At 45.2% G+C, this 24862-nt stretch overlaps 1 protein-coding gene across 1 annotated transcript in view; it reads right to left on the bottom strand.

Moving 5' to 3' along the window:
• LOC135393026 (uncharacterized) overlaps positions 1–24862 on the bottom strand; it is a 103547-nt gene that overhangs the window by 18266 nt on the left and 60419 nt on the right. The window contains exons 6-7 of the mRNA XM_064623618.1: positions 9059–9148; positions 1615–1770 (exon numbers count right to left, since the gene is read on the bottom strand). Coding sequence (XP_064479688.1) covers positions 1615–1770; positions 9059–9148 — 246 coding nt within the window. The remainder of the gene's footprint in view (positions 1–1614; positions 1771–9058; positions 9149–24862) is intronic.

Below are 24862 nucleotides of genomic sequence, written 5' to 3'. Positions count from 1 at the left end.
CAGCAACCTTCGCATATATGCCCGACCTTTGGGTTATCTTTCGTGCCCGTGTTCCCTTTTAACGGAGCAAATAAGGTTACTGTGGTACTGAAATGTGTCAGCATATTTGGAACATGGTTGGTCGTGTTCCGCGTTATCTCATTTGTTGGTCTTTCAATAAATTGTTTATGGATGGTGTCTCAGGCTGTGGACAGGGGAAGGTCGACGAAAGCGGCAACCGAAAGCCAGAGCGTGGAGCCAGCGCGCGCGCTCTGAGAACGTCGGGAAAACGCTACATGCGTTTCGGTCTTTACACGGTCGTCGGAGGGTCTCGGCGCCGCCTGTGTTTGCACAATAGACCTCTCCCTCTTTGTAAACAAATGACGTCATAGTGTTCGACAGCGCCACCAATTTGGTTAGAGTTGAACTCTGGAAGCTAGAGGGCGAACAAGGTCGCGCCTAAAAGACACGGTCTTGAGGGAATTACGATGGCCCCTCAAAGGGACGCGACATTCTGTCCTACTTTTCTTTCAATAGGAGGCAGCGAACAAGTGCCCATTCGTGGAACCCAACCCTCCCCTTCCAATTCGTTTCAGCCTGTCTACCAACGTCATGATGACGTTTCTCGGGTAGAGGTCTATTGCATGGGACATCATCGACACATACCCACTTTATTTCGATTGATATTTTCATTAGGAATTTTTGAAAGTGTTTTCTTGCTTTTTTTCACGAGCGGCACGCGGAAATAACCACATTATCGAACTCGAATACCCAACACATTTCAGTGAGAACGGCACGGCACAGTATTCTTTCTGGAAATCTGCTATCTACATGTTGATATTGTACAATATATTACACACTGTTCATTTCACGAATGATTGAACCGAAAATATCGTATTATTACTCGGTAGCAATATAAGTTTCGAAGTATCCAAACACTTTTATATTTACATTTTCCCGTAATTTTTCTCTCATAGTTTTCAATCAGCACAGCAAGTTTCAAGTTTCAATCAGCACAGCATTTAGGTCGTGTTGGTATTAAACCACCCGTTCAGATGTCCGCGTGAGCGAATTTCGTGTTTTGTTTGTTTATTTACTTTCGTGCTCTGTTAGCTACACGCGTCACACTTGCAGTTCAAAGAAACATGCCGATCTACACACATATGCAACTTCACGTAGGGTAGTTTGATAGTTCATCAGAAAACGTCAGCGGTGCAAGTGACGCACGGTGAGTTTTACCTCTGCACGAGTCACTTTACATGAGGTGGCCAATGCGAGGGCTTTAGCGCTCTGGGGTCCCTCCTGCGTGCTTACAGCCTTCAAATGAAGTATGCAGGAAACTGCAAAACTGAAACCGCGAACCTAGGCACTACAATGCAGGGCTCCAGTTTCCTCGTGGAAAGGGGCTCCTTACGTCGCTTGTTACTCAATGCCCCGCGGCCATGCTAAGAAAAAAAAATAAAGGAAAGCATATATTTATACTACTTGATTTCCTTCGTACTGGTTATGTAGAACTAGAAATTTAAGAAAATTCCTCTTATCTTACTATCTCTAAGGATCCTCCGTCTGTAGACCCGTTCACTGCTAAGCGTGCCTACTGCAAAGTGACTCGATGACCGTCGACGGGTAACATACCTGGGCGCCCTTGCTCCGCTGAATTAGGACGAATAATGCGTGTGTCCAAGTCAAGTACAGCATCCATAAACACCAGGTGGGAGCACAGATGGGCAGGAAAATCTCCTTCGAATGTGTCGGCGAAAAGACACACAAGTGACCGTCCGCTCTGGTTACCTGTATGAAGGCCAAATTAAAGCATTGACGTATTGGCTGAATAGCACACAGTGAACATTGCGCATAAAAGGCCGTTTTCCCACTACAAACACAAAGCGTGGTCACTAACAGCACTACAAACGTTGGATATAGCTTCACGAAAGCACTCATTGCGCGCCTCAGTTAGCGACAAGAGGTGCATAACATGATATTTCCCTGCAAAAAGAACATGCCTCCTGAAACGAGACAGAAGCGTAAATAAGACGACTGTAATAAGTCAAAACAGGACGTCCAGTCGAGTGGCTGAATGCCATCTGGAATGTCGTTTTCTTTATTCTGTGAAATGCTTATTGAAATGCCGGGCTTTGTTGTCAGTGGAACTGCGCGTGTTCCTGTAGCGGCTGCAGCGCCATCGAGCGTGCCTCACAGCGCGCGACCCGCGGAATTTAACACCCGGCCTCCGTGCCGGTATTCTGGAGTTGGTAGCCAGACGGCTTCAAATAAACATCTTCGTTTCTTGACTCGCTGTCGGCTACATTCCCATAAGATTTTCCTGCTGTTCACAGCGCCATCAAGACTTATTGTTCCATTATATCTAGTATAAGTGCTCAAGCGGTTTCAATAGGTCTACCGGATGCAGGGATTTCCAGAAGCACTTACCCCATACACTACCCCAAAATGTGTGCCGGAAGGGTAAAAGAGCCCAAAAAGTATGCGGATCCGGTGCTTCCCTCTCACCGCCGTGTTCCGCTAGGTTGAGGTTTGGAGGTTTTGAGGTTGTCTTCTAATGCTTTTCATCTGGCGTCGGTTCGTTCCATGGTGCGATTAACTCAGGGACACATTTTAACTTCTGACAGGTAACTACAAGGCATTATGCAATAGATATTCAAAAGGAAAAACGAAACCTCCAGATTTCCCTTCAGCTTGCAAATTGAAATTCTTCCTGCTATGATGTAGAACTAGACCTCTAGATCCGGTGGGTAAACCTCCATCCTGGCAACACTGAATGGAGCACACTGGTGGACAGCAGGGAGGAGTGGGAGACAGGGAGTGATGCGTACGCCGCATTGCAACCGATCATGTGAGCGCTTATTCGAGACACACACCTGCCCGAAACACTCGAGGCCGGACGCTGTCAAGTGAACTTTGTTCTCCTGCACTCTAGTGTAAGCGTAAGACGAACGCTAAGGCGCAGTCTCCTTCGAACTGCCTGCCGGTACACACGTACCTTATGTATCTGTCTCAAAGGCAATAAACTGGACCTCCATGTAACACTGGCGACGAGTATGGGATCTGGATCTACGTGACATTCACCGTACATATTCTTGGTGGTAGCGCTTGATACGTCATGCCCAACACGGAAGAAACTGGCCCTGCTCCTACCTTCATGTTTGTCATCGGAAAAGTACCGGAGTTCATTGAACTCGAGGAAACATGGGACCAGTACAAGGAACGACTGGACGCCTTTTTCGATGCCAACTGCATTACAGTCGAGAAGAAAAAGAGATCCATTTTAATCTCTTCGGTGGGTGCACCGACACACAGCAGACTGCATGGTAATCTTTCCAAGGAAACCAATGGAAGTGCCTTATACCGAAATCATGACGAAATCATCAAGCCATTTTAGTCTAGAGCCATCGGAAATAGCGGAAACATTTCGATTTCACAACCGCACGCAAGGTGAGGCAGCAACCGCTACTTTTTTTGTTGCCGAACTCCGTGCAATTGCTGCCCGCTGTGGTTTTGGTGCTGCGCTTGAACGCAACTTGCGCGACAGATTTGTCATCGTAATTAAGGATAAGAGTGTTCAGAAAGTTTTGCTGACGAAGCCCAAGACCTTGATACTAGCACAAAGTGTTGAGATTGCTACGGCAGCGGAGCTTGCAGCTCAGAGCTCCAACGAACTCGAGCGTCTGGTGTCAATGGAGCCGTCAACGTGATTCGCAAGCAAAGCAAGCAAGAACGTCAGTCGAAAGACTCACAGAAATCGTTTTCGTGTATCAGGTGTGGAAGCAAAGAGCACAAGCCTCCCAACTGCCCGCTCAAAGACAAAGAGTGCTTCCGATGCAAGGAGCGCTGACACCTCGCTAGTCAATGTAAGACGGGACAGCAGAAGATATCTTCAAAGCGCCAGTCCAACTCGTTCGAACTGGTAGAAGATATAGGCAACCGCACTGAGACATCTTCTAAGGAAGAATGCTTCGACCTGTACACGCTAAAGGGGCCATCTTCAAGTAAGATGAAGCCAATCATGCTCAAATTGAAATGGGCTGGAGTTGTGTTAGATATGAAGCTCGACACAGGATATCCGGTTTGTGTGATCAATGAAGACGCCTACAAGAGACATGCCACGGCATGGCCGCCTATTTCGCCATGCGACATTAAACTGTCGTGCTACCTTAGTTGAACACCTGGGTAGAGAGGTTGACGGACAGCTATATGTGGTCGGTTCCTCCGGGCCAGCCTTGGTAGGAAGGGACCTTACAGACGCCTTGAGTATTCTGAATCACAACATCGACGTCCTGCGAACACCGCATGATGCCACGATCGGAAACCTCACAAGTGATCTCAGCGACTTATTTGAGCCTGGCCTAGGGGTGATGAAAGGAGAACCTGTACATCTTCATCTGCGTCCAGAAACCACGCCAAAGTACTTCAAAGAACGGTCTCTGCCTTACGCGCGACAAAGTAGCAGAAGAGCTAGGCAGACTGTCAAATGAAGGAATCATCACACCTGTCAGCCACTCGCTCTGGGCGACGCCAATTGTACCTGTGCAGGGGAAGGACGGTTCAGTGCGTATTTGTTGCGACTTTAGAGGAGCAGTCTAAGACCGAGAAAAAAAAAAAATTAGTTTTTGATAGTGATGAAATGGGAAGACTACTACTCTTGGGAAGACACGTGAGAAATGACGGGCACCTCCGTCACGACGTGACGTTGTACGTTGCGTCCACTCCTAGGGCTCGCAAGTGACCTCGGCTGCGATCTGACACCGACAATTGTCAAGGAGACGGCGGGCTCCTTTCGCGCGCTTTGTTCTGCCGAGAGACGCATGCGCATCAGAAACGGCTGCCTTTCTTTTTTCTTTTCTTTTTTGTTACAGGACATGGCGTCGGAAATCTGATCAGTCTGCCGCCAGTGAACTTTCTTCGATTCTTTTCGGTTGCACGGCGAAGAAACGCAGTGCAACGAAATCGGGAACTCGCGTCTGGATTGAGGTCAGCACCAGTGGCGTAGCCACGGGGGGGGGGGGGGGGGGGGGGGGGGGTGCAGTGCGAGTGGAAGTTGCGATCGTTGAACTAGTTCAATAAGTTGCAAACAGAAAGAACGCACTTTGTTTGTCTTGTTTTCGAGGAATAAATACAAGGTGGGCCGCATCATGTTGCATGGCTTCGCGAACAGCACGAACCGCCACCCTGCGTATCGCCTCATGTGAGACGCTGGCACTTTTCGTTAGTTGGAGACCTATATAATGAACAAAAACAATGACTATACAACACACGATCGCGTTACCATTATGAGCGTAATGTTTTATTGTTCATTTGCACCTCTGTTTTATGCCTCAAACCAACAGAACATAATGAACCGCTGTCAACAAGGAGCATGCCGTGTCCGAAGCAGACGAATTTTCCGTAGCGAATGAGAGCACGTTTAACGTTTGACGTCACAGTCAATGGGGAGTGGCTTGTGGCTGGACCGTGCGAGCCTCCCGCCACGGAAGCGATTTTATAAATCGAATTGCGCTGTAACAAAACATTGTTCAGCCGAAATATTTTTGCGAGAATGAATTTTACACACTGCTTGACAAATTAAAAACGGTTTTCAGCCATTCAAATTTCCTTTCCATGCTCCTTTAAGGTTACGCTTAATCCGGCATGCACAACTCCAAAGGTGGATGACCTATTCGCTTCACTGGGAGGAGGTTATTGGTTTTCAAAACTTGACCTCCGCGATGCATACTTGCAAGTTCCCCTTGACGAAGAGTCACGCAAAATTGCAGTTATAAGCACGCTCAAGGGACTGTACTGTTACAACGGATAACCCTTTGTCATTGCATTAGCGCCCGCCTTGTTTCAAAGGAAGATGGACATGGAAATGAAAAGGAAAATTGAGTCTATGCTATGCGGCATACCAGGATGTCAAGTATACCTGAATGATGTCCGAATTTCTGAGAAAAAGGACGAATTCGGTCAGACTCTAAAGGAGGTATTCGAAGTATTCAGGGAGTACGGTGTCCGTCTGAAACGTGAGAAGTGCGAGTTCAGCAAGGAACAGGTGACGTACATGGGTCACACAATTGACAGAAATGGACTGCATCCATCAGAACTAAAAATTGATGCAATTTCTAAGGCTATGCCACTGAGGAATGTGACGGAACTACGTTCCTTCCTGGGACTGTTGACATATTACCGAAGTTTCCTGCCTAACATGTCAACGCTACTAGCACCCCTGTACTAGTAACCAGGGTACTGTAGAACCCCGGTAAGGCTTTCGAAAATGCCAAGAAAACACTTGTAGAAGTGGAGTTCCTCGTACACTTTGATCCGTCGAGGGACGTCATCCTCGAATGTGATGCACCACCGTACGGCTTGGAACCAGTACTTTCACACAACATTGATGGCGTCGACAGGCCCATCCCGTTCAGATCAAGAACACTAAGTGATGCAGGGAAGAACTATTCTCACCTGGAAAAAGAAGCACTGGCTATCATTTTCGGCATCACAAAATTCAGGGACTACCTACTGGGAAGAAAATTCGTCCTGAAAACTAACCATCAGCCATTGGTGGGAGTTCTTGGTGAAAACAAGCCTGTACCGACTGTAGCTGCAGCAAGCATACAACGTTCGGCGCCGATATTGGCTGGTCACCAATATATACTGAAGTACAAGCTGGGGCAAACAATGGAAACGCTGACGCTCTTAGGCTGCTTCCAGTTCAGGGTAACGTGCACCCCGAGGGAACGACTGACACAACAATCAGTGCTCTCGACATGTTCGACGCGAGCCCAATATCGGGGAAGCAGCTTGTGGACATCACACTCAACGACCCTATTATGCAGAAGCTGAAAGCTAGAATAGTGAAGGACTGGCCGGCAAAACTGGACGACCCGGATCCAGAACCATACTGGTCGAGACGTCATGAACTGTGTGTTGAAAAAGACGCGATACTGCGTGGACAGCGCATAGTGATACCAGAACGAGCAAGAAACGCTCTGCTCGCAGAGCCTGACGGCACACGCCAGGGAATAAATGCAACAAAAACATTCATCAGAACCTTGATTTGGTGGCCAGGAATAGACCGACACGTGGAACAACGCGTACGTTCCTGCCCGATATGCCAGCAGGCAGCATCATCACCACCATCTCAAGAGCCACTGGCACGGTCATCGTCCGCCGAACCGTGGACTCGCATACACATGGACTATGCGGGCTCGATTGAAGGAAAAATGATATTAGTCGTTGTGGATAGTCATTCTGGCTGGATAGAGGCTATCCCGGTAAAATCTGCAGAGGTGACCGTTGTTCATCTCCGAGACACATGTGCCCGCTTCGGACTACCAACGTGCATCGTAACTGACAACGTCACCACATTCACAGGTGCGGCCTTCCAAGAATTCGTAAAGAAAAATGGGAATCGCCACATGCGAACAACTCCTTATCATCCGCAGTCAAACGGACTTGCAGAACGGGCTGTTAGAAGCGTAAAAGAAGCTCTTAAGAAGCTGACTGACGGACCTCTGGAAATCCGGCTTCAACGCTGGCTACATAACCACAGAAGGACACCACCAGCTGCACATGGGGGAAAGGCTCCTGCGGAAATGTTATTCAATTTTCTGCCGCGTAGTCGCTTGGATATAATCAAGGCCGATGTACTCAAAAACCAAAAGACAACCCAGCAAGACGTGAACAGTCGTTTGAAACCTGGGCACCTGTCTACGTGCGCAAAGAATGCGATCGACCAGGATGGATGTCTGGTATCGTGCTTGAAGGACTAGGCAGTCGCATGGCTAAAGTGCAAACGGCCCAGGGTATAGTCACACGCCACCTTGACCAGATGCGGACCCGCTACGGCGCAGATACCGCGGTTACCGAAAGTGGTACAGCCCACGCATCCGACCTGTCCAACGCGGCCCATGACGCCACAGATGACACATCGGGGTCGACAGAAACCGAAGGACATCGATATTCGCTCCGACCACGACACAGGTCACACCGCTGACCACGTTTCATGGGTAGGAAAGAGTGCTGCGTACGCCGCATAGCAACCGATCATGTGAGCGGTTATTCGAGACACATACACCTGCCCGAAACACGCTGTCAAGTGAACTTTGTTCTCCCGCACTCTAGTGTAAACGTAAGACGAACGGTAAGGCGCAGTCTCCTTCGAACTATCTGCCTATACACACGTACCTTATGTATTTGTCTCTAAGGCAATAAACTGAACCTCCATGTAACAGGGAGGTTAGTATGCGACCTGGGCCGACTTCAGGGTGAACTGCCAACATTCGTCTGAAGAGTCTTCGGAAAACCCAGGTAAAACCTCTGACAGCACAGTAGTAGGATTCGAACCCACCACCTTCCAGTCTTCAGCACGACCTTGGCTAACACCAAGAGCGGATCCTCTTAACCCTGTTGTGAGTGTTTTTTTACCGTTTTCAATTAAGCTATGAAGCACACGGCGCACAAATTGTGGGTGCTTTATGGCGTACTGATGAAACATGTTGTATCTGATTGCGCGTAATAGAAGTATATGCTGCTGCTGTTGTTACCTTTAAATGATGAAAGTTCTGAAGGCAACGAAGAGATACATGTGCAAAGTAAACGGGACACGGAGAAGCTAAGCACTATAAAGTGCAAGAGACAGGTGGAGGACTCCCCTTTTTGAAAGTGGATAACTCCTCCCTTCCCTTGATCCAAAGGACCGCCTTTCAGCAGAAAAAACAGCCTTTCGTACTGAAAGAGACGGACGCGCGCTGTGTTTTTCCTTCTTCGAAACACTTGATGTAATAGTTTACCTCTCAGAAGTCCTCGTTATTTTGTGCCACTATTTCTGTACCAATAAGCATTCTATTTTTATGCCGCTATTCTTTTATTTGTTGGTGCCCCGCTCAAAATAGACATCTCTATAACACACGACTGGAAACTGACCCGCTGTCAAATTTTGGCACCGGTTCTGTTGTCTCGGTGTTTGCCCTGCGTTTATCTCGGACGCTGTAGGGCAAATAGGGGAGCGGCGCATGACGCACTACGCCCCCCCCTCGAGCAGGATGCGTCGTCAACCAAACAACTATTGAAAAAAAAACGTCCTTACCTGTGATGTTGTACTTCGTAACCTCTGGCGTTGACGTTCGAGGGCCAGGATCCAGAATCGCTGATGGAAAACCTCCATAGTCTTCTGCCACTGAAAACCAGCGGCTCTTTTTATTTATTCACCTATTGGTTGTACCCGAGAGCGTCATGAAATAAACATTCCTAGTCGCCTGCAGAGCTAAACAATACTTCACGTGGAACACTGTCTCGTTGTCTCGTCAGGCAAAATAAGAGAAGGGGAGAAATAAGCGTGGGAGAGGGTACTATATATATGCTGACGGGGGGGGGGGGGGTTGACGTACATGTTATCTGGTAATTGTGAAGGGCTGGAATTCACTCGAAAGTAGTTTACGTCCGCCAATACCGATCACATGCAGGAATTTTCAACGTGACTGTCCGCTGCGGTAGCCTGCGGGAGGTTATCGTCACACGACAAATGTCTTGATGTTTGTTTGTTTTCCACTTTTATTTTGATTATAATACGAGCACATTTGGACGAAAAGGTATGTTCTGTCGAACTCTTCAAAGAAACTGTCAAAATATAGAGCACGGTGTCCAAGAAAGGTCATTATTAACACAGGATAAGTTTATGGAAATGCAGGAGAATGTGGAACGTGTTTAGCGCATGAAGGCTACGCAATGACACTTGCATGCGGCACGTGTCTAAGGCATGAGCGTACATCTTTATCTTCAGGTGTTTCGCTCATTACGGATGTAAAATAAGAAAAACCCTTTACATCCGTACGGCGTTCCGTAATTGTGACTGCTTCCTATTTGTACGGAGCTGTAGTGAAAATAGTCCACCAATCAGATTCTGAGAAAACGGGCCGCAAGATGTTGGGATAATACTCCCCTGGTGTTGGCAGCCGTCCAGATAGACATCGGAAAGATCTTTTTGATTTGATGTAAGATATGACTCGCGCGTATTCGAAAGGACCAATTTACAGCTGGAGTGCCGAGCCCCCTCTCTCACAAAATTGCTTGGTCCCCATCCAGCCCAATAACGTTCTGCCCTCTAAGCTCTCTTCACCTTTCTGGGTACCATAGGACTTCTATCCTTATTGTGAATGGGCTCATTATTTCATTCCCCGCATCACCACCAGCAATGGGGTAGAGTATCGCCCCTGGCGATGAAACTCCCCATTCATCATCTCATAACAAAGTTGTTGTTGCTATATTAAAGTCCATTCGATTAACGTTTAATTAGCCTCAATTACTTTGTTACCTTCCAATTACCGAAAGTAACCGCAGGTTCCCTGAGGTAGTCTGGAATTTTGTTTAATTTCGTTTAATTACGTTTACTCGCTTTAATTACTCACAATTTCCGTTTAATTGACGTTACTTACCTTTAGTTACATTTACTTACCTCCGGTAAGCTGCGGTTACCTTCGGTAATTTATAATTTCGTCTAATGTATCTCTTAATCACATATATCTTACGATCATTTTCTTTTAACTCAACTTTTTTGCTTTAATTACCTCAAATTACATTTAATTACTCTGAAGTCTTACTCTTAATTACCTTCAACTATGTAAAATTCGAATCATTTACCTCCGTTTACATTTACCCTCTTATATCCCCTTTACATGTCCACTTATACCTCTGCCTCGGCGAGGCTTCACCATCTCATACACGGCCACACACATACACATAAATACAACTTTTTCCATTTTGACACTCCTAATGATAACGCATTCAAAAGAGCGCGCTCCCAGCGCTCTGCAGCCGCTACATAACACGCCCAATGTGACAGGGTGTCAAATCATACTCTTTTCGTGCAGGCGAGACGAAAGTCTTGCTGTATTCGCCTCCGGAGTGATAAGGTATGCATTGTAGTCGTGGTGTACACCAAACAGGTCGTAGAGAGAATTTCTGATTGCTGGGATGTGTGTAAATTGTTGCTACTAGTAGCAGGAGATGTTGAACTAAACCCTGGTCCTACCAACGATGAGCTGTTGATATTGGGACGGTAGTGCAGATAAGAAGTGATGACAAGCTTATAAAAGACTTTATGATTGAAACAACAACTCAAATCAAATCTATTCAGTGTCAAGTACAAAAAGGTAAATAGCTTCTTGAAGAGGTAAACAACCGGTCAGATTTCCCGCCTTCAGAACACTGTTAGGCAGGTATGTGATAAAACTGTTGACTTGGAGGATAGATCAAGAAGGAACAATCTTCTCATCTTTGAATTAAACAAGTCGGACAATGAAACGTCATCGGCCATTCAGGATAAGATAGTTTGTTTCACGAAGTGTTCCAAACAGATGTCAAAACTTTCAAGCGAATACATAGGATTGGTTGACGCGTATCTCATAAGCATCGCGCAGTCATACTGACAGTTGTTAACTACATAGAGGGAAAACGTGAACATTTTGAAGAATTGCCATAAACTAAGAGTAACTGAAAAGGTAAAGGAAAGGAATGTGGCTTAACTCGTCTTTGTCTGAATGCTAGAAGCCTGAAAAATAAGCTGGACAACTTTTACGCACTCTTGTTGGTTACAAACCCTGATATTGTTATGGGGAACAAGTCATGGCTCGACCAGCATATGAATAACTCTAAAATCGATGTATACTGTATATAGGCGTGATGGAAACAGTCATGATGGGGGAGTTTTTCTTTGTGGTCGGAGCTGCATACGATGAGTGGAGATTACATTACGCTTAGAAATTTGCAATATGTGTGGTGCCGCTTGTTGAAGGGAATCTGCTGCACTTTGTTCTTTCTATCGCCCGCTAAACAGTAATGATGACCAGATAACCAAATTACATCAGCAAGTTTCTCCGATACCTGATCGTACAGCAGTAATTTCTGGAGACTTCAATTCTCCTTATTACAAATGGGCCAACACAGGAAAACAAAGGTTAAATAATTATCCAGTGTATCGTACCTTTGATTATATGTTGTCTGATTATTGTTTTGAGCGATTTGTTTTCGTACCAACCCGCGGTGAAAATATTTTGGACTCGTTATTGTGTAATCAAGATGAAATTATCTCTGGAGTTTCAGTTTTGCCTGGTATATCTGATTACGACTGTATAATTCTAACCTAAGGGTTTCCTATAATATTATGAAGGCCCAATGCCAAAGAGAAGTCTTCATATGTAATAGGGTTGACTATAAGGCAATGAACAGAGATTCTGTCGCAAACGTTTCTACGTTTAAATCGCTCTGCGAATTCTCGAGAAATGACTGCTTGAGGAAGCACTTCAAGAGCGTGTTAATAAGGTTGATTCGTAGGTATGTGCCATCAGTGAGTATCAAACCAAAAAACGTAATGTGATAAGCCCTACTTCACAAAGAATACAGACTGATTAGGCTGAAAAACACGGCTTTATCCGCGTACAAAAGGGATAGAACTTCCCTCTAATTACGAAAGAATGAAAAGATGGTCTAAGAGACTTCGCTAGGCTATTGGAAATGAAGAAGGAATCTATTATCCCAAGTTAAGTCCAGGACTGGAACGTGATTCAAAAGAATTATGGAAATATAGAGAAACTCCTAATTAGACATCAACGGGTATTCCTGCCATAAAGTTTAGGGACGCTCTTGTAACGAACGATAGTGAAAAATGTCGCGCGTTAAATGATCATTTTAAATCAGTATTTTGTTGCGGTGTTGCTTCGGGATACGTAGTGTCCGATACGTTTCTTCAGCTCTCTATATAGTGACAAGAACAATATATAACAAGTGAGTTGAATTGTGTAAGAGGAAACCATGCGAAAACCATGTTGGGCTGGGGAAAGAATATCATTACACGATAAATGGGTCATAATGCTGGAATAAATAATGCGTTCTAAAATCTTTCGCACTAAAATGCTTGCTTGCTTTCAACTTGCAAAACAACTTGCTCTCAAATGAAAGTCCGTGTTTCAATTAGTATAATACAAGCAAAATTAGTTCACACAGCGCTACCGTTTAGAAGAAAAACGCAGTGAATACAGAGCCGTCTTTGGCGGCAAAGAATGGGATCCACGGGAAGCGACGATTGGCGGCACCCAATTAGACAGCATGACAAGGGCGCGCTTACCTATGGTGGTCGTGTGGATGTAGAAAGGGGCCGATCGTAGTGTTCCAAATATGCGCGGCATGATGCGCACTGCTCAATTTACCGATTCGATTTCTGCTCAATTACCGAAATACCGATTCACTGAATTGTAGCCCACAACAGTTCTCGCGAACGTTCCACTGACAACATTTACTTTCACGTCCTTCGGACAGCGATGCCAGTCCGCTTCGGAACGCGCACCATGTTTTTCGCCGGGACTGCCCCATGGCTTGACACGCGCGTGCACGCGCAGCATGGACTAAAAACACCGATGCACGAGCTGAAACTACGTTCACTGCTTAGCGACGAAGCAAGAGAGAGTCCGGTATAATTTAGATTGTAGCTCCGTAACGGAATCAAAGTTTCCAATTATGATAACAAGTACGAAATTAACATAGCGTGGAACGTGATTTGAAGTGATCTTGTTTTTGCATTTTAGCGCCCCTGTAACAGAGAAACAGCTCCGTAGTTTTCAACGCATGTTTTAGCTCCAGCTTCAAATATCGGAGCAACCTTAGCAAGCATCCCATTCCAAAGAGACCTTGCCTAACTCGAGTGAACGATTAAAAGACAGACAAGATAATCGACAATGATGGAAGAACAAGCTTAGAGAAATTTCATCGCTTCATTCACTCTTTTTTTTACGTTTAGATTACAAAGCTGGTTGGGAATTACAGACTTGGACAGTGTAACAGGAGTCATACGTCTCCTACGTAAAAAAAAAAGTAAAGGGTCCGATGGAATTTCTCCAGTAGCTTGTTCCATCATTGTCGAATATATTTTGTACCTTTTAATCGTTCGCTTGAGTTAGGCAAGGCCCCGTTGGAATGGAAGCTCGCTAACGTTGTTCCGATATTTGAAGCTGGAGCGAAAACATGCGTTGAAAACTACAGACCTGTTTTCCTGTTAAGCATATGTGGAAAGGTTTTAGAACACATTATTTATCCCAACATTACGACTCATTTATCATGTAATCATTTTCTTTCCCCAGCCCAGCATGACTTTCGCAGAGGTTTCTCTTGCACAACTTCACACATTTGTTTTTATCATAAAATCGCATTTAACTTTGAGAACCAAATTGGAACCACTTGTGTCATTCTCGATCTCAGGAAAGCTTTTGATACTGTTTATCATTGTATGCTCCTACACAAATTATCTTCTTTAAATTTGGATCAAGTAGTATTGCTTTGTCTTCAGGATTATCTTACAGGTAGACAGCAGGTCGTTGTAATAGGTCGTCACCCCGTCACTGTCACATCAGATGTTCTACAGGGCTCTCCTTTAGGCCCACTGTTGTTCTTAATACATAAAAACGATCTTGTAAATGTTTTTGATTGTTCTATTAGACTATTCGTAGATAACTGCGTACTGTACAGGGCTACTAAAACAGAATTCGATGTAAACACACTTCAACACGATTTGATAAAAATTCAAACTTGGTGTAAATACTGGGGCATGACCTTAATTATTAGCAAATGTAAATGTATCCCTTTTTCTCTAAATAGGTACGGTCTTAATTATACACTAAATAACGTACTTCTCGGAACCGTGAATTATTATAAATGCATAGGTATTGCTATCAGTAAATCTCAAATGGGATAAACATATTAATAACATTGTCAATAAAGCAAGTATAACCCAAGGATTATTGAGGAGTATAACTTCAAAGGCGCTCCCAGAGGTGTTAAGGACATTGTCTACGGGTCATGTGTTAGTACAATTCTAGAGCATTCCACCGCGGTTTGGGAACCTGGGAGAGCTAACAATATATATAGATACAGAAACAAGCTGCCAGATTTGTAGCAAAAAATATTCGCGGTTCGCGGTACGTCGGTTCTGCTTATTTAAAATTCATGCTGGGATGGGAATCCTTAGAAAACTATAGAACACAAGCTCGTTTAAAACTTCTTTATTATGTTTATTACGAGTACATTAGTATTCCTCCTCTTTAAAAGGACAATGAGAGGATACTTGACAAGCCTAAGACAAAATAAGTCAGAAAACGTCTCTGTCTGTCTGAAAATGCGTTTCGCCACATTTCTACTGATTTCGACGGCGGTATACGACGTCGTTGTTGTCCAAACCGAAACCATGCACTCACGTGGTCGCGCGGGGTGCGTGCTCCTGGTCGTCCACAATAAACCTCTACCCGAGAAACGTCATCATGACCTTGGTAGACAGACTAAAAACGAAAACAGATCGCAAGGGGAGAGTTGGGTTCCACGAATGCGCACTTGTTCGCTGCCTCCTACTGAAAGAAAAGTAGGACTGAAGGTCGCGTCCCTTTCAGGGGTCATCGTAATCCCGTCAAGACCGTGGTTTTCGGGCTCGACCTTGTTCGCCCCATAGCTCCAGCATAGTTCAACTCTACCAAACCGGTGGCGCTGTCGAACACTGGAGTCCGTATTCACCAGCCAACTGGAACCATTGGTTTAGTGACGTCGGGTTTAGACCGATCACGTGATCTCTCCGGCTATGAAGAGCGGTTGACCAAAGGGTGACCGCAACGCATGCGCACTATTGATATTGTCATGAGATTGTTGAGGGTAGGGAGAAAGCAGCAGACGACAAGACTGCGAAGAGGAAGGCTCCCGTTTGTTTTTTGATTATGAGGTTGTTAACGGAAGAAAAGTTCAGGCGGCGCTGGCGCTGCTGCAGGTGGTTGCGGATCGGCGTGTCGGTAATCGGTGGTTACACCTATTGCCTATACCTCTGTACCTCTGTATGTACGCAAGCTCTGCGAGATATGGCTGATATGGTCGCCAAAAAAGTGTACATAGAGTCCGTTTGCCGTGTTATTGGAAAGGCAGCAGTACGTATCCTCGCACAGGTTATTGTTGTGCTTTGTCGGTGTTCGGTCGTCGATTGTGGTTGCGTATCATAACTTCATCCGCATCGACCATCGCTTTATCGTCTGTTGTGCGACCGGTGAACTGCAACGATCAAGATTGCCACTCGATTGATGGGGCATTCGCATTCCAGCAGCATCTTTTATACGCTTTCGAGCCTGATGTCATATTCGCAACGTGTGTGCAAGTGCTTGGTCATCGTAGGCTATGTAAACGGAAAGAACATTGATGCAAGGGTGGCCTTACCCTTACGAAAAAGTCAGATCTGATTTTTATCTGACCTGATCACAACTTCCAGATCTGTTTTTGATCAGGAATTGGGACATTTCCAGATATGGCTTTCTTGTCAGGCCAGATCTGGAAATGTCCCCGTTCCTGATCTGTCTGGTATCTGGCCTGATTAATATGCCAGATCTGTTATGTGTCAGGCCAGATCTGGAAATGTCCCAATTCCTGATCTGTCTGGTATCTGGCCTGATTAATATGCCAGATCTGTTATGTGTCAGGCCAGATCTGGAAATGTCCCAATTCCTGATCTGTCTGGTATCTGGCCTGATTAATATGCCAGATCTGTTATGTGTCAGGCCAGATCTGGAAATGTCCCAATTCCTGATCTGTCTGGTATCTGGCCTGGTTAATATGCCAGATCTGGAAATGTCCAATTCCTGATCTGTCTTGTATCTGGCCTGATTAATAAGCCAGATCTGGAAATGTCCCAATTCCTGATCTGTCTGGTATCTGGCCTGACTAGATCTGATTGTATATCAGGCCAGATCTGACTGCAAACAGTGTCCCACATAAAATATTCACAAAGATGTAAAGAAGGTGGATATCACACCACAAAGGTAGAAAACAGCATATATGTTGTTTTCTACTTTTGCAGTGTGGTACCACTTTTTGAAACCATTGTGCATTTCAGTCGGACACACTGTGTGCAGCCAGATCTGGCCTTATATAGTTATTGCAGTTGTGTGGTAGGTCGCAGTACTTTTCTCTTATACCTCATTATTTAATTTGGAAAGACATACCAGCTAACACATGAACTTGTGCATTAAGGGCCAGGGTTGCAGAGAAATTACTCATAGGGGTGTTTGCGATATACACTTGGTGTGGATGTATTTCCCTGTCGAAAAGAATGCTTGCAAAGTTATTAGCGGCATATATGTAAAGCACTTTTGTTTGTCAGTGCACCGTAACAGCTGAGCCCTGAAGCTCAATATGAAGGAACAAAGTCAGTAGTTGGACTCCTCACCTTAAGATGCAGGAATGGTGTAGAGTTTTGCAAATGCAGGACAAATGTTACATAATGCTAGACCGAGATAGGGGAAACAATATATCAGGCATTATACCTTGTTACAAACACCTGTGTTACGTCTTTCTTGTTTATGCTCCACAAACCTCCATTTCCACCATGAAAACAATATTCATTTCATTTCATTTTATTTATTTCTTCACAGAAGTGAAGGGGAGGCTGAGGCAAAAAAGTATCTAAGGGACTTGACAGAGGCCTCAATCACCCGCCATCAGCAAAGACAATGCATATATACAGCTGAAAGCACAATATGTGGCACTGATAATACTGAACCAGACTGAATTTCTGAACCAGTATATAGGCTGCTAATACTGCTAGTAAGTTAGGCACAATAAAAAAAGCGCTGTGAACTGGCTAACAGCAAGGTTGCCAACGGCTGTTTTCACCCATGCAGGTTACTTCGCCACGGTGCATTTTTGCTGACATAAACCATATAGCAAATTTGTAGGTACACCGGGTATCCATTGAGTGGATGGCAGGAACAGGTGGAAAACGAAAAAGGGAACACACAAGAAGAAACCCACTTCACAGGCAGTTTCCCTTTTTGTCATTTGCTCAATGAAATTTAACCAACTCTCACAATCTTCAGTATGTACCAGGTTAGACTTTTCTAGTTTTCGTTAATTTATTTCATTAGCTTGTTTTCAAGGGACTGACTGCGATGAGACTAACTCTGACTAACTCTGCTTGCAATTTGGCGGTCTTTGTACTAGACTGAGCGAGTGCACATCTGCCACAGAGAGTCGATACACAATGATATCCAATGGTTATGTAACATATATACTTTATTAAATGACTAGAAAACAGACCAATGTTTACACATAGGAGAATATTGCAGACCCTGCAAACACACTCATTATATGACTCCAGTAAATATATGTGCTCGGTAGTCTTACAAAGCAGGTATGTGGACCAGTACACATGCAGTTGCACTTGCTTGCTACGCAGAGCCCCTCAAATACTTTTCGAGGCCAATGTGCATGCAGCCACCCAACATCCTTACGTCGCATGGCAGGTGGCAGCACACACATATTCAACAACCACTGTTAACGGGGCCGTGTTAAGTGGTGGTGTTAACATGGCAAAACATGACACATTCACTCATCGTTCGCTGCAGGGCCTTTTCGTGCTTTGGGATTCCGTAGCTCACTCAGCCTCGTGCCCAGGGACTTCCTCAGCTTCTGTTCATCAGCACCCCACCCGGCAATGTTTTTCCCAAAACTCATGGTATAGTCTGAAAAAACACAAGCTATGAACTCTCCTGCACCTGCATATGAAATGTCTCTCTACACTGTTCTATAACAAAGGATGTTCAGCTTGCAAGGCACTTGTATGGAATCAGCAGTCAATAGGTCGACTGCTGGTGTTGGTTAGGTCGGTTTTGCAAACGCTGTATCAATATTTTATTTTGGGTAGATCGTATACCATACTATTCTGTTAATCTTTATTACTTCTTAATTATTTGGGATACAAAATCTTGCAGCAGTGTAAACGACAAGTTGTTGATTTTTGACGTGCACCTTGCAAGCAGTACAGAGGGGGGGAAATTTTACAGAATACAGGAGCTGTATTTCTTTATTAGAGCGACACCAGAGAATCGTGACCACCCAGTGCTGTGGCTGCATATGAGGCACTTACATCGTGCGTGCTGACTGACTAACTGAATATATGTACCAGGTGGCTTAGCTCTGCGGCCCCAGATGTCTTACTAACACCCTGCAATGCTGGTGTCTCGCAGTGACATAGTGTTCGTGCCAAACCTAAAGCGTGTCACATCCCTACGCTTTGCAGATGAGAGACAACAAACTTGAAACGGCCGCCTACAGCTGGGATTGTGGCATGAATGACATTAAAATATTATATAAATATAGGGGTCTTTGCATCTCACCTCTGTATGCACAGGTGTGTGCGTGGGTGCACATCCTGGTGAGGGGAGGGGGTGATGGAGAAGGGCAGGATGTTGTACCAAGCCTCACCCACCCACACACACACACACACACACACTTCAGAGGCATGGTTACAACCACTGCCAAGAATGCAACAAGATCTCTAGATGATCTGTGCAAACATGTAAAGACTTACCAAGGATAGCAGTAATGGCCACAGGATGAAGGCCAGGTCTTGTTTCACTTCCCCTGCCATGTAACCCTTTGGGAGGACCTCCACCAACAGAACAAGTGAGGAGTGCTTCAGATGTAAAAATTGCTGTCATCAGAGCCCGTGCCATAATAGTGGGTTTCTTTATCATGTTGATCCTTCGCAGTACAGACTCAGAAATGTAAATCCCTGTTCCTGCTTCCAGCTCCGTCACCTGAGAACAAATTGCTTCCCTTTGGAATCAAACTACAAATAGCACTACTACAATGAGAACATAATTCAAAGCTTTTGTCATCAGCACAGAACTGAGCACATATTCATACTTCCCTAATGTCATTTGTGCGGGCACAACCACTGTGACATGAAAATGTGTGGGACGTAATGGTTTGCCTAATGGTGCTAGCAATATGCTCAACCTTACATACCATATTGTCACCTTTGCTGTATCTCAGTTGAGTGTCATTGGTACCTTGAAGTTGAGGTGAAGGACTGGCTGGTGCACTGAGCTCCTCACCACATGGCAGCGAAACAGGTTGATCCTCATCTGGGAATCCAACACACTCTGGCTGGCTCTCTTTGGGAGTTTGACTGTTGTGACCTTGATGTGGCAATATAGCCTCTAGCTTCTCCACAAGGGTTTTTGCTGTTTCCAGGTAGTACATGATATCTTTAAAGAAAGTATGCTTATACATTTGCAGAGCCCAAGATAAGCCAAATTCAATTAACCTATGATTATAATGAAGGAGTCGTGGAAATTGATTATACGAGAGTGCCAGCTTCCAGATAGTGTTGCAGGAAGTGATGGCAGAAAACGGCAGTACAAACACATACATATAGGAATTGCTTTGAGGTACATCAGGCATCAGGACTCCTCACGTATTCACTACTGCTTTTTTTAATACTGTTTTAATGTCTTTTGGATGGTTTGTGTTATATGATGTCCCTCGGTGGATGGTTGTACGTTTGGAAATCGCATGCAGAGACACACAGCCTGCCATAAGGCAGCTGCAGTGAAATGACTACCTCAGGAATTTAGTAACATTTCAGCTCGTAGTGCTCGATTGGGTATTTGCTGCGTGAACATGAACCTATAAATATGTCTCTTAAGCACTCCAGATTGTGAAAGACAGGTCAAACAATAAATATACACACCGGTGTGCGTATCCATTTGTGCATCCAGCTTGGAATATTTGGACAGGCTACTTTCCAAGTTCTCCACCTGATCAATCAGTCGTTTGTTCTCTGTGCGCAATGCACCAAGCTGTCGTTGACATTCATCATGCACCGTGTCTACTGTGTTCCCAGACATCTCCAGCTCTTCAATAAGATCCCGTGCCTGACGGATGTGTGGAGATTCATTTGCTTCAGCAACCTGAAATCAGAACCAGCATTAAATTTGTTCCCCTGCTGGTAATAAAAAACCGTGAAAAGGTATTGTGGCATTCCAAGCGATACTGACGATGTTGCATAGAAACCACAACACTCCTCTTCAACAAATATTTACACAATATACTTACTCTTTTCTTGTTTGTTTCGCATATGATTTTTTTCATTTTCGACAGAAGTACCCCTTTCGAATCTGCCAGTGAGGAACCAGTTATTCATGAGTTAGCATTGAAATTACACGAACAAAAGGACGTTGCGCATTTAGTATTTTCAAGTGGTTGTTCTATAACGAGAAGCGCGAAGGCGTTATTGCCAGGGATCCTAGTTTTCAGTAACAAAAAAAAAAAAAAATTAAACGCAAAATTTTTCAAAACTCTGCCTTTTTCTTCTTTTCGCGCCAACGATAGGTACATACATAACTTACGGTCTTTATCAAGTTCGCAAAAGGAAACTGGCAAGGTCGCTCACACACGCGTAAACCGTAACACAAAATCCTAGAAACCTAGCTGTAACCTTGCCAGTTTTCGTCAACGCGACGTGGAGCAGCGTCTAAATCGAAGACAGTCTGGCGCCTCTGCAGTGCCGGCGAGGAGAAGGAAAAGACTAACTGCTCACAGCAGCACAGCACGAGTTTTGCGACCAGTGATTATGTATATGATATTTAAAAACGATAAACCCCCGTTTTTCCGCTAGAAGTATTGAAATCAGCGTTTATCCGTGCCCAAAATGGAAATCGCGTTTGTCCGCGACCAACGCGAAATTTGCGTTTTTCGGTGACCACGCAAACCTAGGATCCCTGGTTATTACTATTACCACTGACATAAAAACGAAAAGCACACAGAAACCCGTATGTAGCTTCACGTGTAATTTCAAAAGGGATTGATACTGAGACTGGCTATCCATTCCAAACCGGGGCACATGTGCGTCCGCAGTCACTTTATTTGTTCGTGAAGCGGGATACTTCATATTGGCATAAGACCGATAGGAAAAGGCAGTGAAACGGCTACATGATAACGGCCCGCCCGTTTAGGTACCCGTAGTAACATACTCGCTCATCTGTCAGTTTAAGAAGCGCGTAGAAGGTTCCGACGTGTGCTCTTTCGTTTTTATGGTGGTAGTGGTAACGTTTTCGCTGCATCATGATAAACCACCAACAAACGCAATCAACAATTCCGAAGCCTTAACGAGAGACAGAGAATTGTTTGAGGTGACAACCTTATACCCCTGTCACACGGCAAATTGAATGTCATTCCCAGCGAATGACATTCGCAGTGAATGTCATTCGTTTGTATTGCATGGAGCTACACGAAGAAAAAGAATGTCATTCGCAAATGATGTCACTGTCGATGATCAAGACACCAAGGCCGAACATATGATGTAATATACAGGAACATTCCTTATATTTTTATTTCTTTTCCTCTAAACCCGTGAAACATTAGGTTATTTCACAAAATCATTGCGTTTCAGGCCGTGGTTTCAGGCGACGCTCAGTTGACTAAGTGTTACAAGCCAAGACAAGTACCCATCTAGACCATATTCGGCAACATGGCGGCGCGCGCTGAAGACGTAGTGCCGCTGGCTGACAGTGACAATGTACAGTTGAACCGTGTTATTGCCACACTGTTGTGCTTGCATTTGAAGCGACATGCTCAGCACAGACGACTGCGACTTGCCATACGTGAGCGGACAAGGGCTGTTCGAAGTATTGAACTACGCTTGCATGCCAATGCCATCGCAATGACTGCTGTGTTGCTAGGTGGAGTTCAACGTGAACGATGGGCCTTTCAGCGCAACGAGCGATGGTTTGAAGATACTCTCCCCCATTTGGGCGAGTTCCACTTCAAACAGGCACTTCGAGTGTGCCCTGTTACGTTCCGTTACTTAGTGGAGTCATGCAGGCACGTTCTAGAGCATCAGACGACCAACATGAGGCAACCAATTTCGGTTGAAAAGAGGGTGGCCATCGGCCTTTATCGGTTGTGCTCCACAGCTGAGGACAGAACTATTGCGCATTTATTTGGGGTTGGTAGGTCTACTGTGAGCGTAGTCTACAGACAGTTTGCGAAGGCTGTCATCCAGGAGCTCGAAGACGAGTGGCTGCGAATGGTTAGTCCTGGCGAGATGGGGGAACACATGCGAGAGTTCTACGCAGTGAGTGGCTTCCCACAGGGAGTCGGCGCCTTGGACGGCTGTCACTTTGCTGTCTCGCCACCAAAGAACAACGCTGTCGACTACTATAACTATAAAGGGTGGTAAGTTCTTTGCAGCGCTTGTGTTTACATAAAGGAACTCCTCACAAACGTACATGTACTAATGTAAAACTAAGGAAAAAAAACGGACAAATTACTAGCCGGTCTTGTCTTTCGGATTACTTCTCATTTAATTTAGTTATTTGTGCACATTGCGTACTTACCCACTAAACTTCTACTGCACAGGTACAGTGTGATACTCCTGGCCTTAGTGGATCATCGGTACCGGTTCCGCTATATAAATGTTGGAAGCCCCGGAAGGTGCCACGATGCCCACGTGTATGGACGTTCAAAGCTGTGTGAGTTGGTGAACAGTGCACATTTCCAGACACCAGTGTCAGTGATCGAGGATGTCCCTGTATCGCCAATCATTCTGTGCGATCAAGCATTCCCTCTCTCCCCGAGCCTGATGAAGCCATACGCAAACGCTGTGAGTGAAACTCCAGAGGCACTTTTCAACTATAACTTGTCGAAAACAAGACGAATAGTCGAAAACGCTTTTGGAAGGCTGAAGGCTCGCTTCAGGTTTATCATGAAGAGACTAGAATGCACCTTGCCCAATGCGAAACAAGCGGTGAGGACGTCGTGCATACTTCACAACATCTGCGAAGCATTCAACGATAATGTGGAGCACCAGTGGGAACGAGATGCACATGAATATGATGCTCTCTACGAACAACCACGTCACAGCACAGATATGTGTCATCATGGAGGACAGGAAGTGAGACGTGCCCTCACACAGTATTTCTGGAAGCGGCGTCAGCAGACTTCGTGAAAGTGGGCAGAACTTCCTGTGGCTGACTGCCCATGTGTCTTTTAATTACTGTCGATAAGCATGCCTAGAGACAAATGTACAGTGGAGGCCAAATAAAGAAAAAGGGCTGTAGTGTGGTCTATAATTCTATGAAGGGTGCAGCCATGCCACTGGAGCTGCAGGAAGAATAGTGCATCCACAGAGGTCCATCAAATTTTTTAGCCGCCTGATTAGCATTTCCCAAGGGGTGGGGTAGAAATTGCAACCGACATCTGTGAATCACTGATCTGCGTGCAATTGAACCCCTCTATGAAATAAGGGGATAAGTCGACTTATCCCCATTTTACTATTCCGTCTTCAATGATATCTACATACCGGTATGTACCTGCCAAAATTTAGAACCGTGTTGGAATTTATTGGCCCGCTACAGGAGGGACAATCAGATCTGGCCCCTTTTCTCGGCTTGAGATTTTTCGACTTATCCCCTTATTGCATACAGAGGTTCAATTTCAGTGGCACAGTCGCACTGGGAGAGTTCATGTGACCGTACCCTTCACAAGGTTAATGCAATTTATTTTTCTAGGAACTGTACAAGGGCTTGCACTAAGACTTTTTCTGTTCTTGTAGCGTCCTCCATGACCTCAATTTCTCTCCGTCTTAAGTCCATTTCCTCCTTGCGCGCTTCTTTTAGCTCGCAACGTAGCTGACGCTGCTCATCAAGCAGTTGTGCAAGTAGTGTCCGCTGTGTCGCTTGTTTCGGTTTCTCTTTTTGCACCCTTCGCTGGTTGGTTTCTGAACTTTCACATGAAGATGTCGACGGCACTGGGCTGTTCGTGTCACTTCTAGCACTTAACATGTGCATCTCTGACTGTTCTGATTCCAGCGTTGCATCAAATTCGTGGAATGCCTGCTCTTCTACATGGGTTTCACCATGTCCATGCTGCATGCCATTGATTATCTGAAAGCAGAGTGTTCAACGTGTACCAACAAGTGCATCATATGCGAGAAATTAGGCTGCATATGGTGAAAAGTGAAAGCACAAAATGGTGACACCACTGCACCTGCTCAACGGAGGTGTGGTCTCCACAGGCAGACTCGTCCATCAGG

The sequence above is a fragment of the Ornithodoros turicata genome, chromosome 4 (genome assembly GCF_037126465.1).
Source record: "Ornithodoros turicata isolate Travis chromosome 4, ASM3712646v1, whole genome shotgun sequence".
In the NCBI taxonomy this organism is placed as follows: domain Eukaryota; kingdom Metazoa; phylum Arthropoda; class Arachnida; order Ixodida; family Argasidae; genus Ornithodoros; species Ornithodoros turicata.
This window is presented reverse-complemented; position numbering and strand designations above follow the sequence as displayed.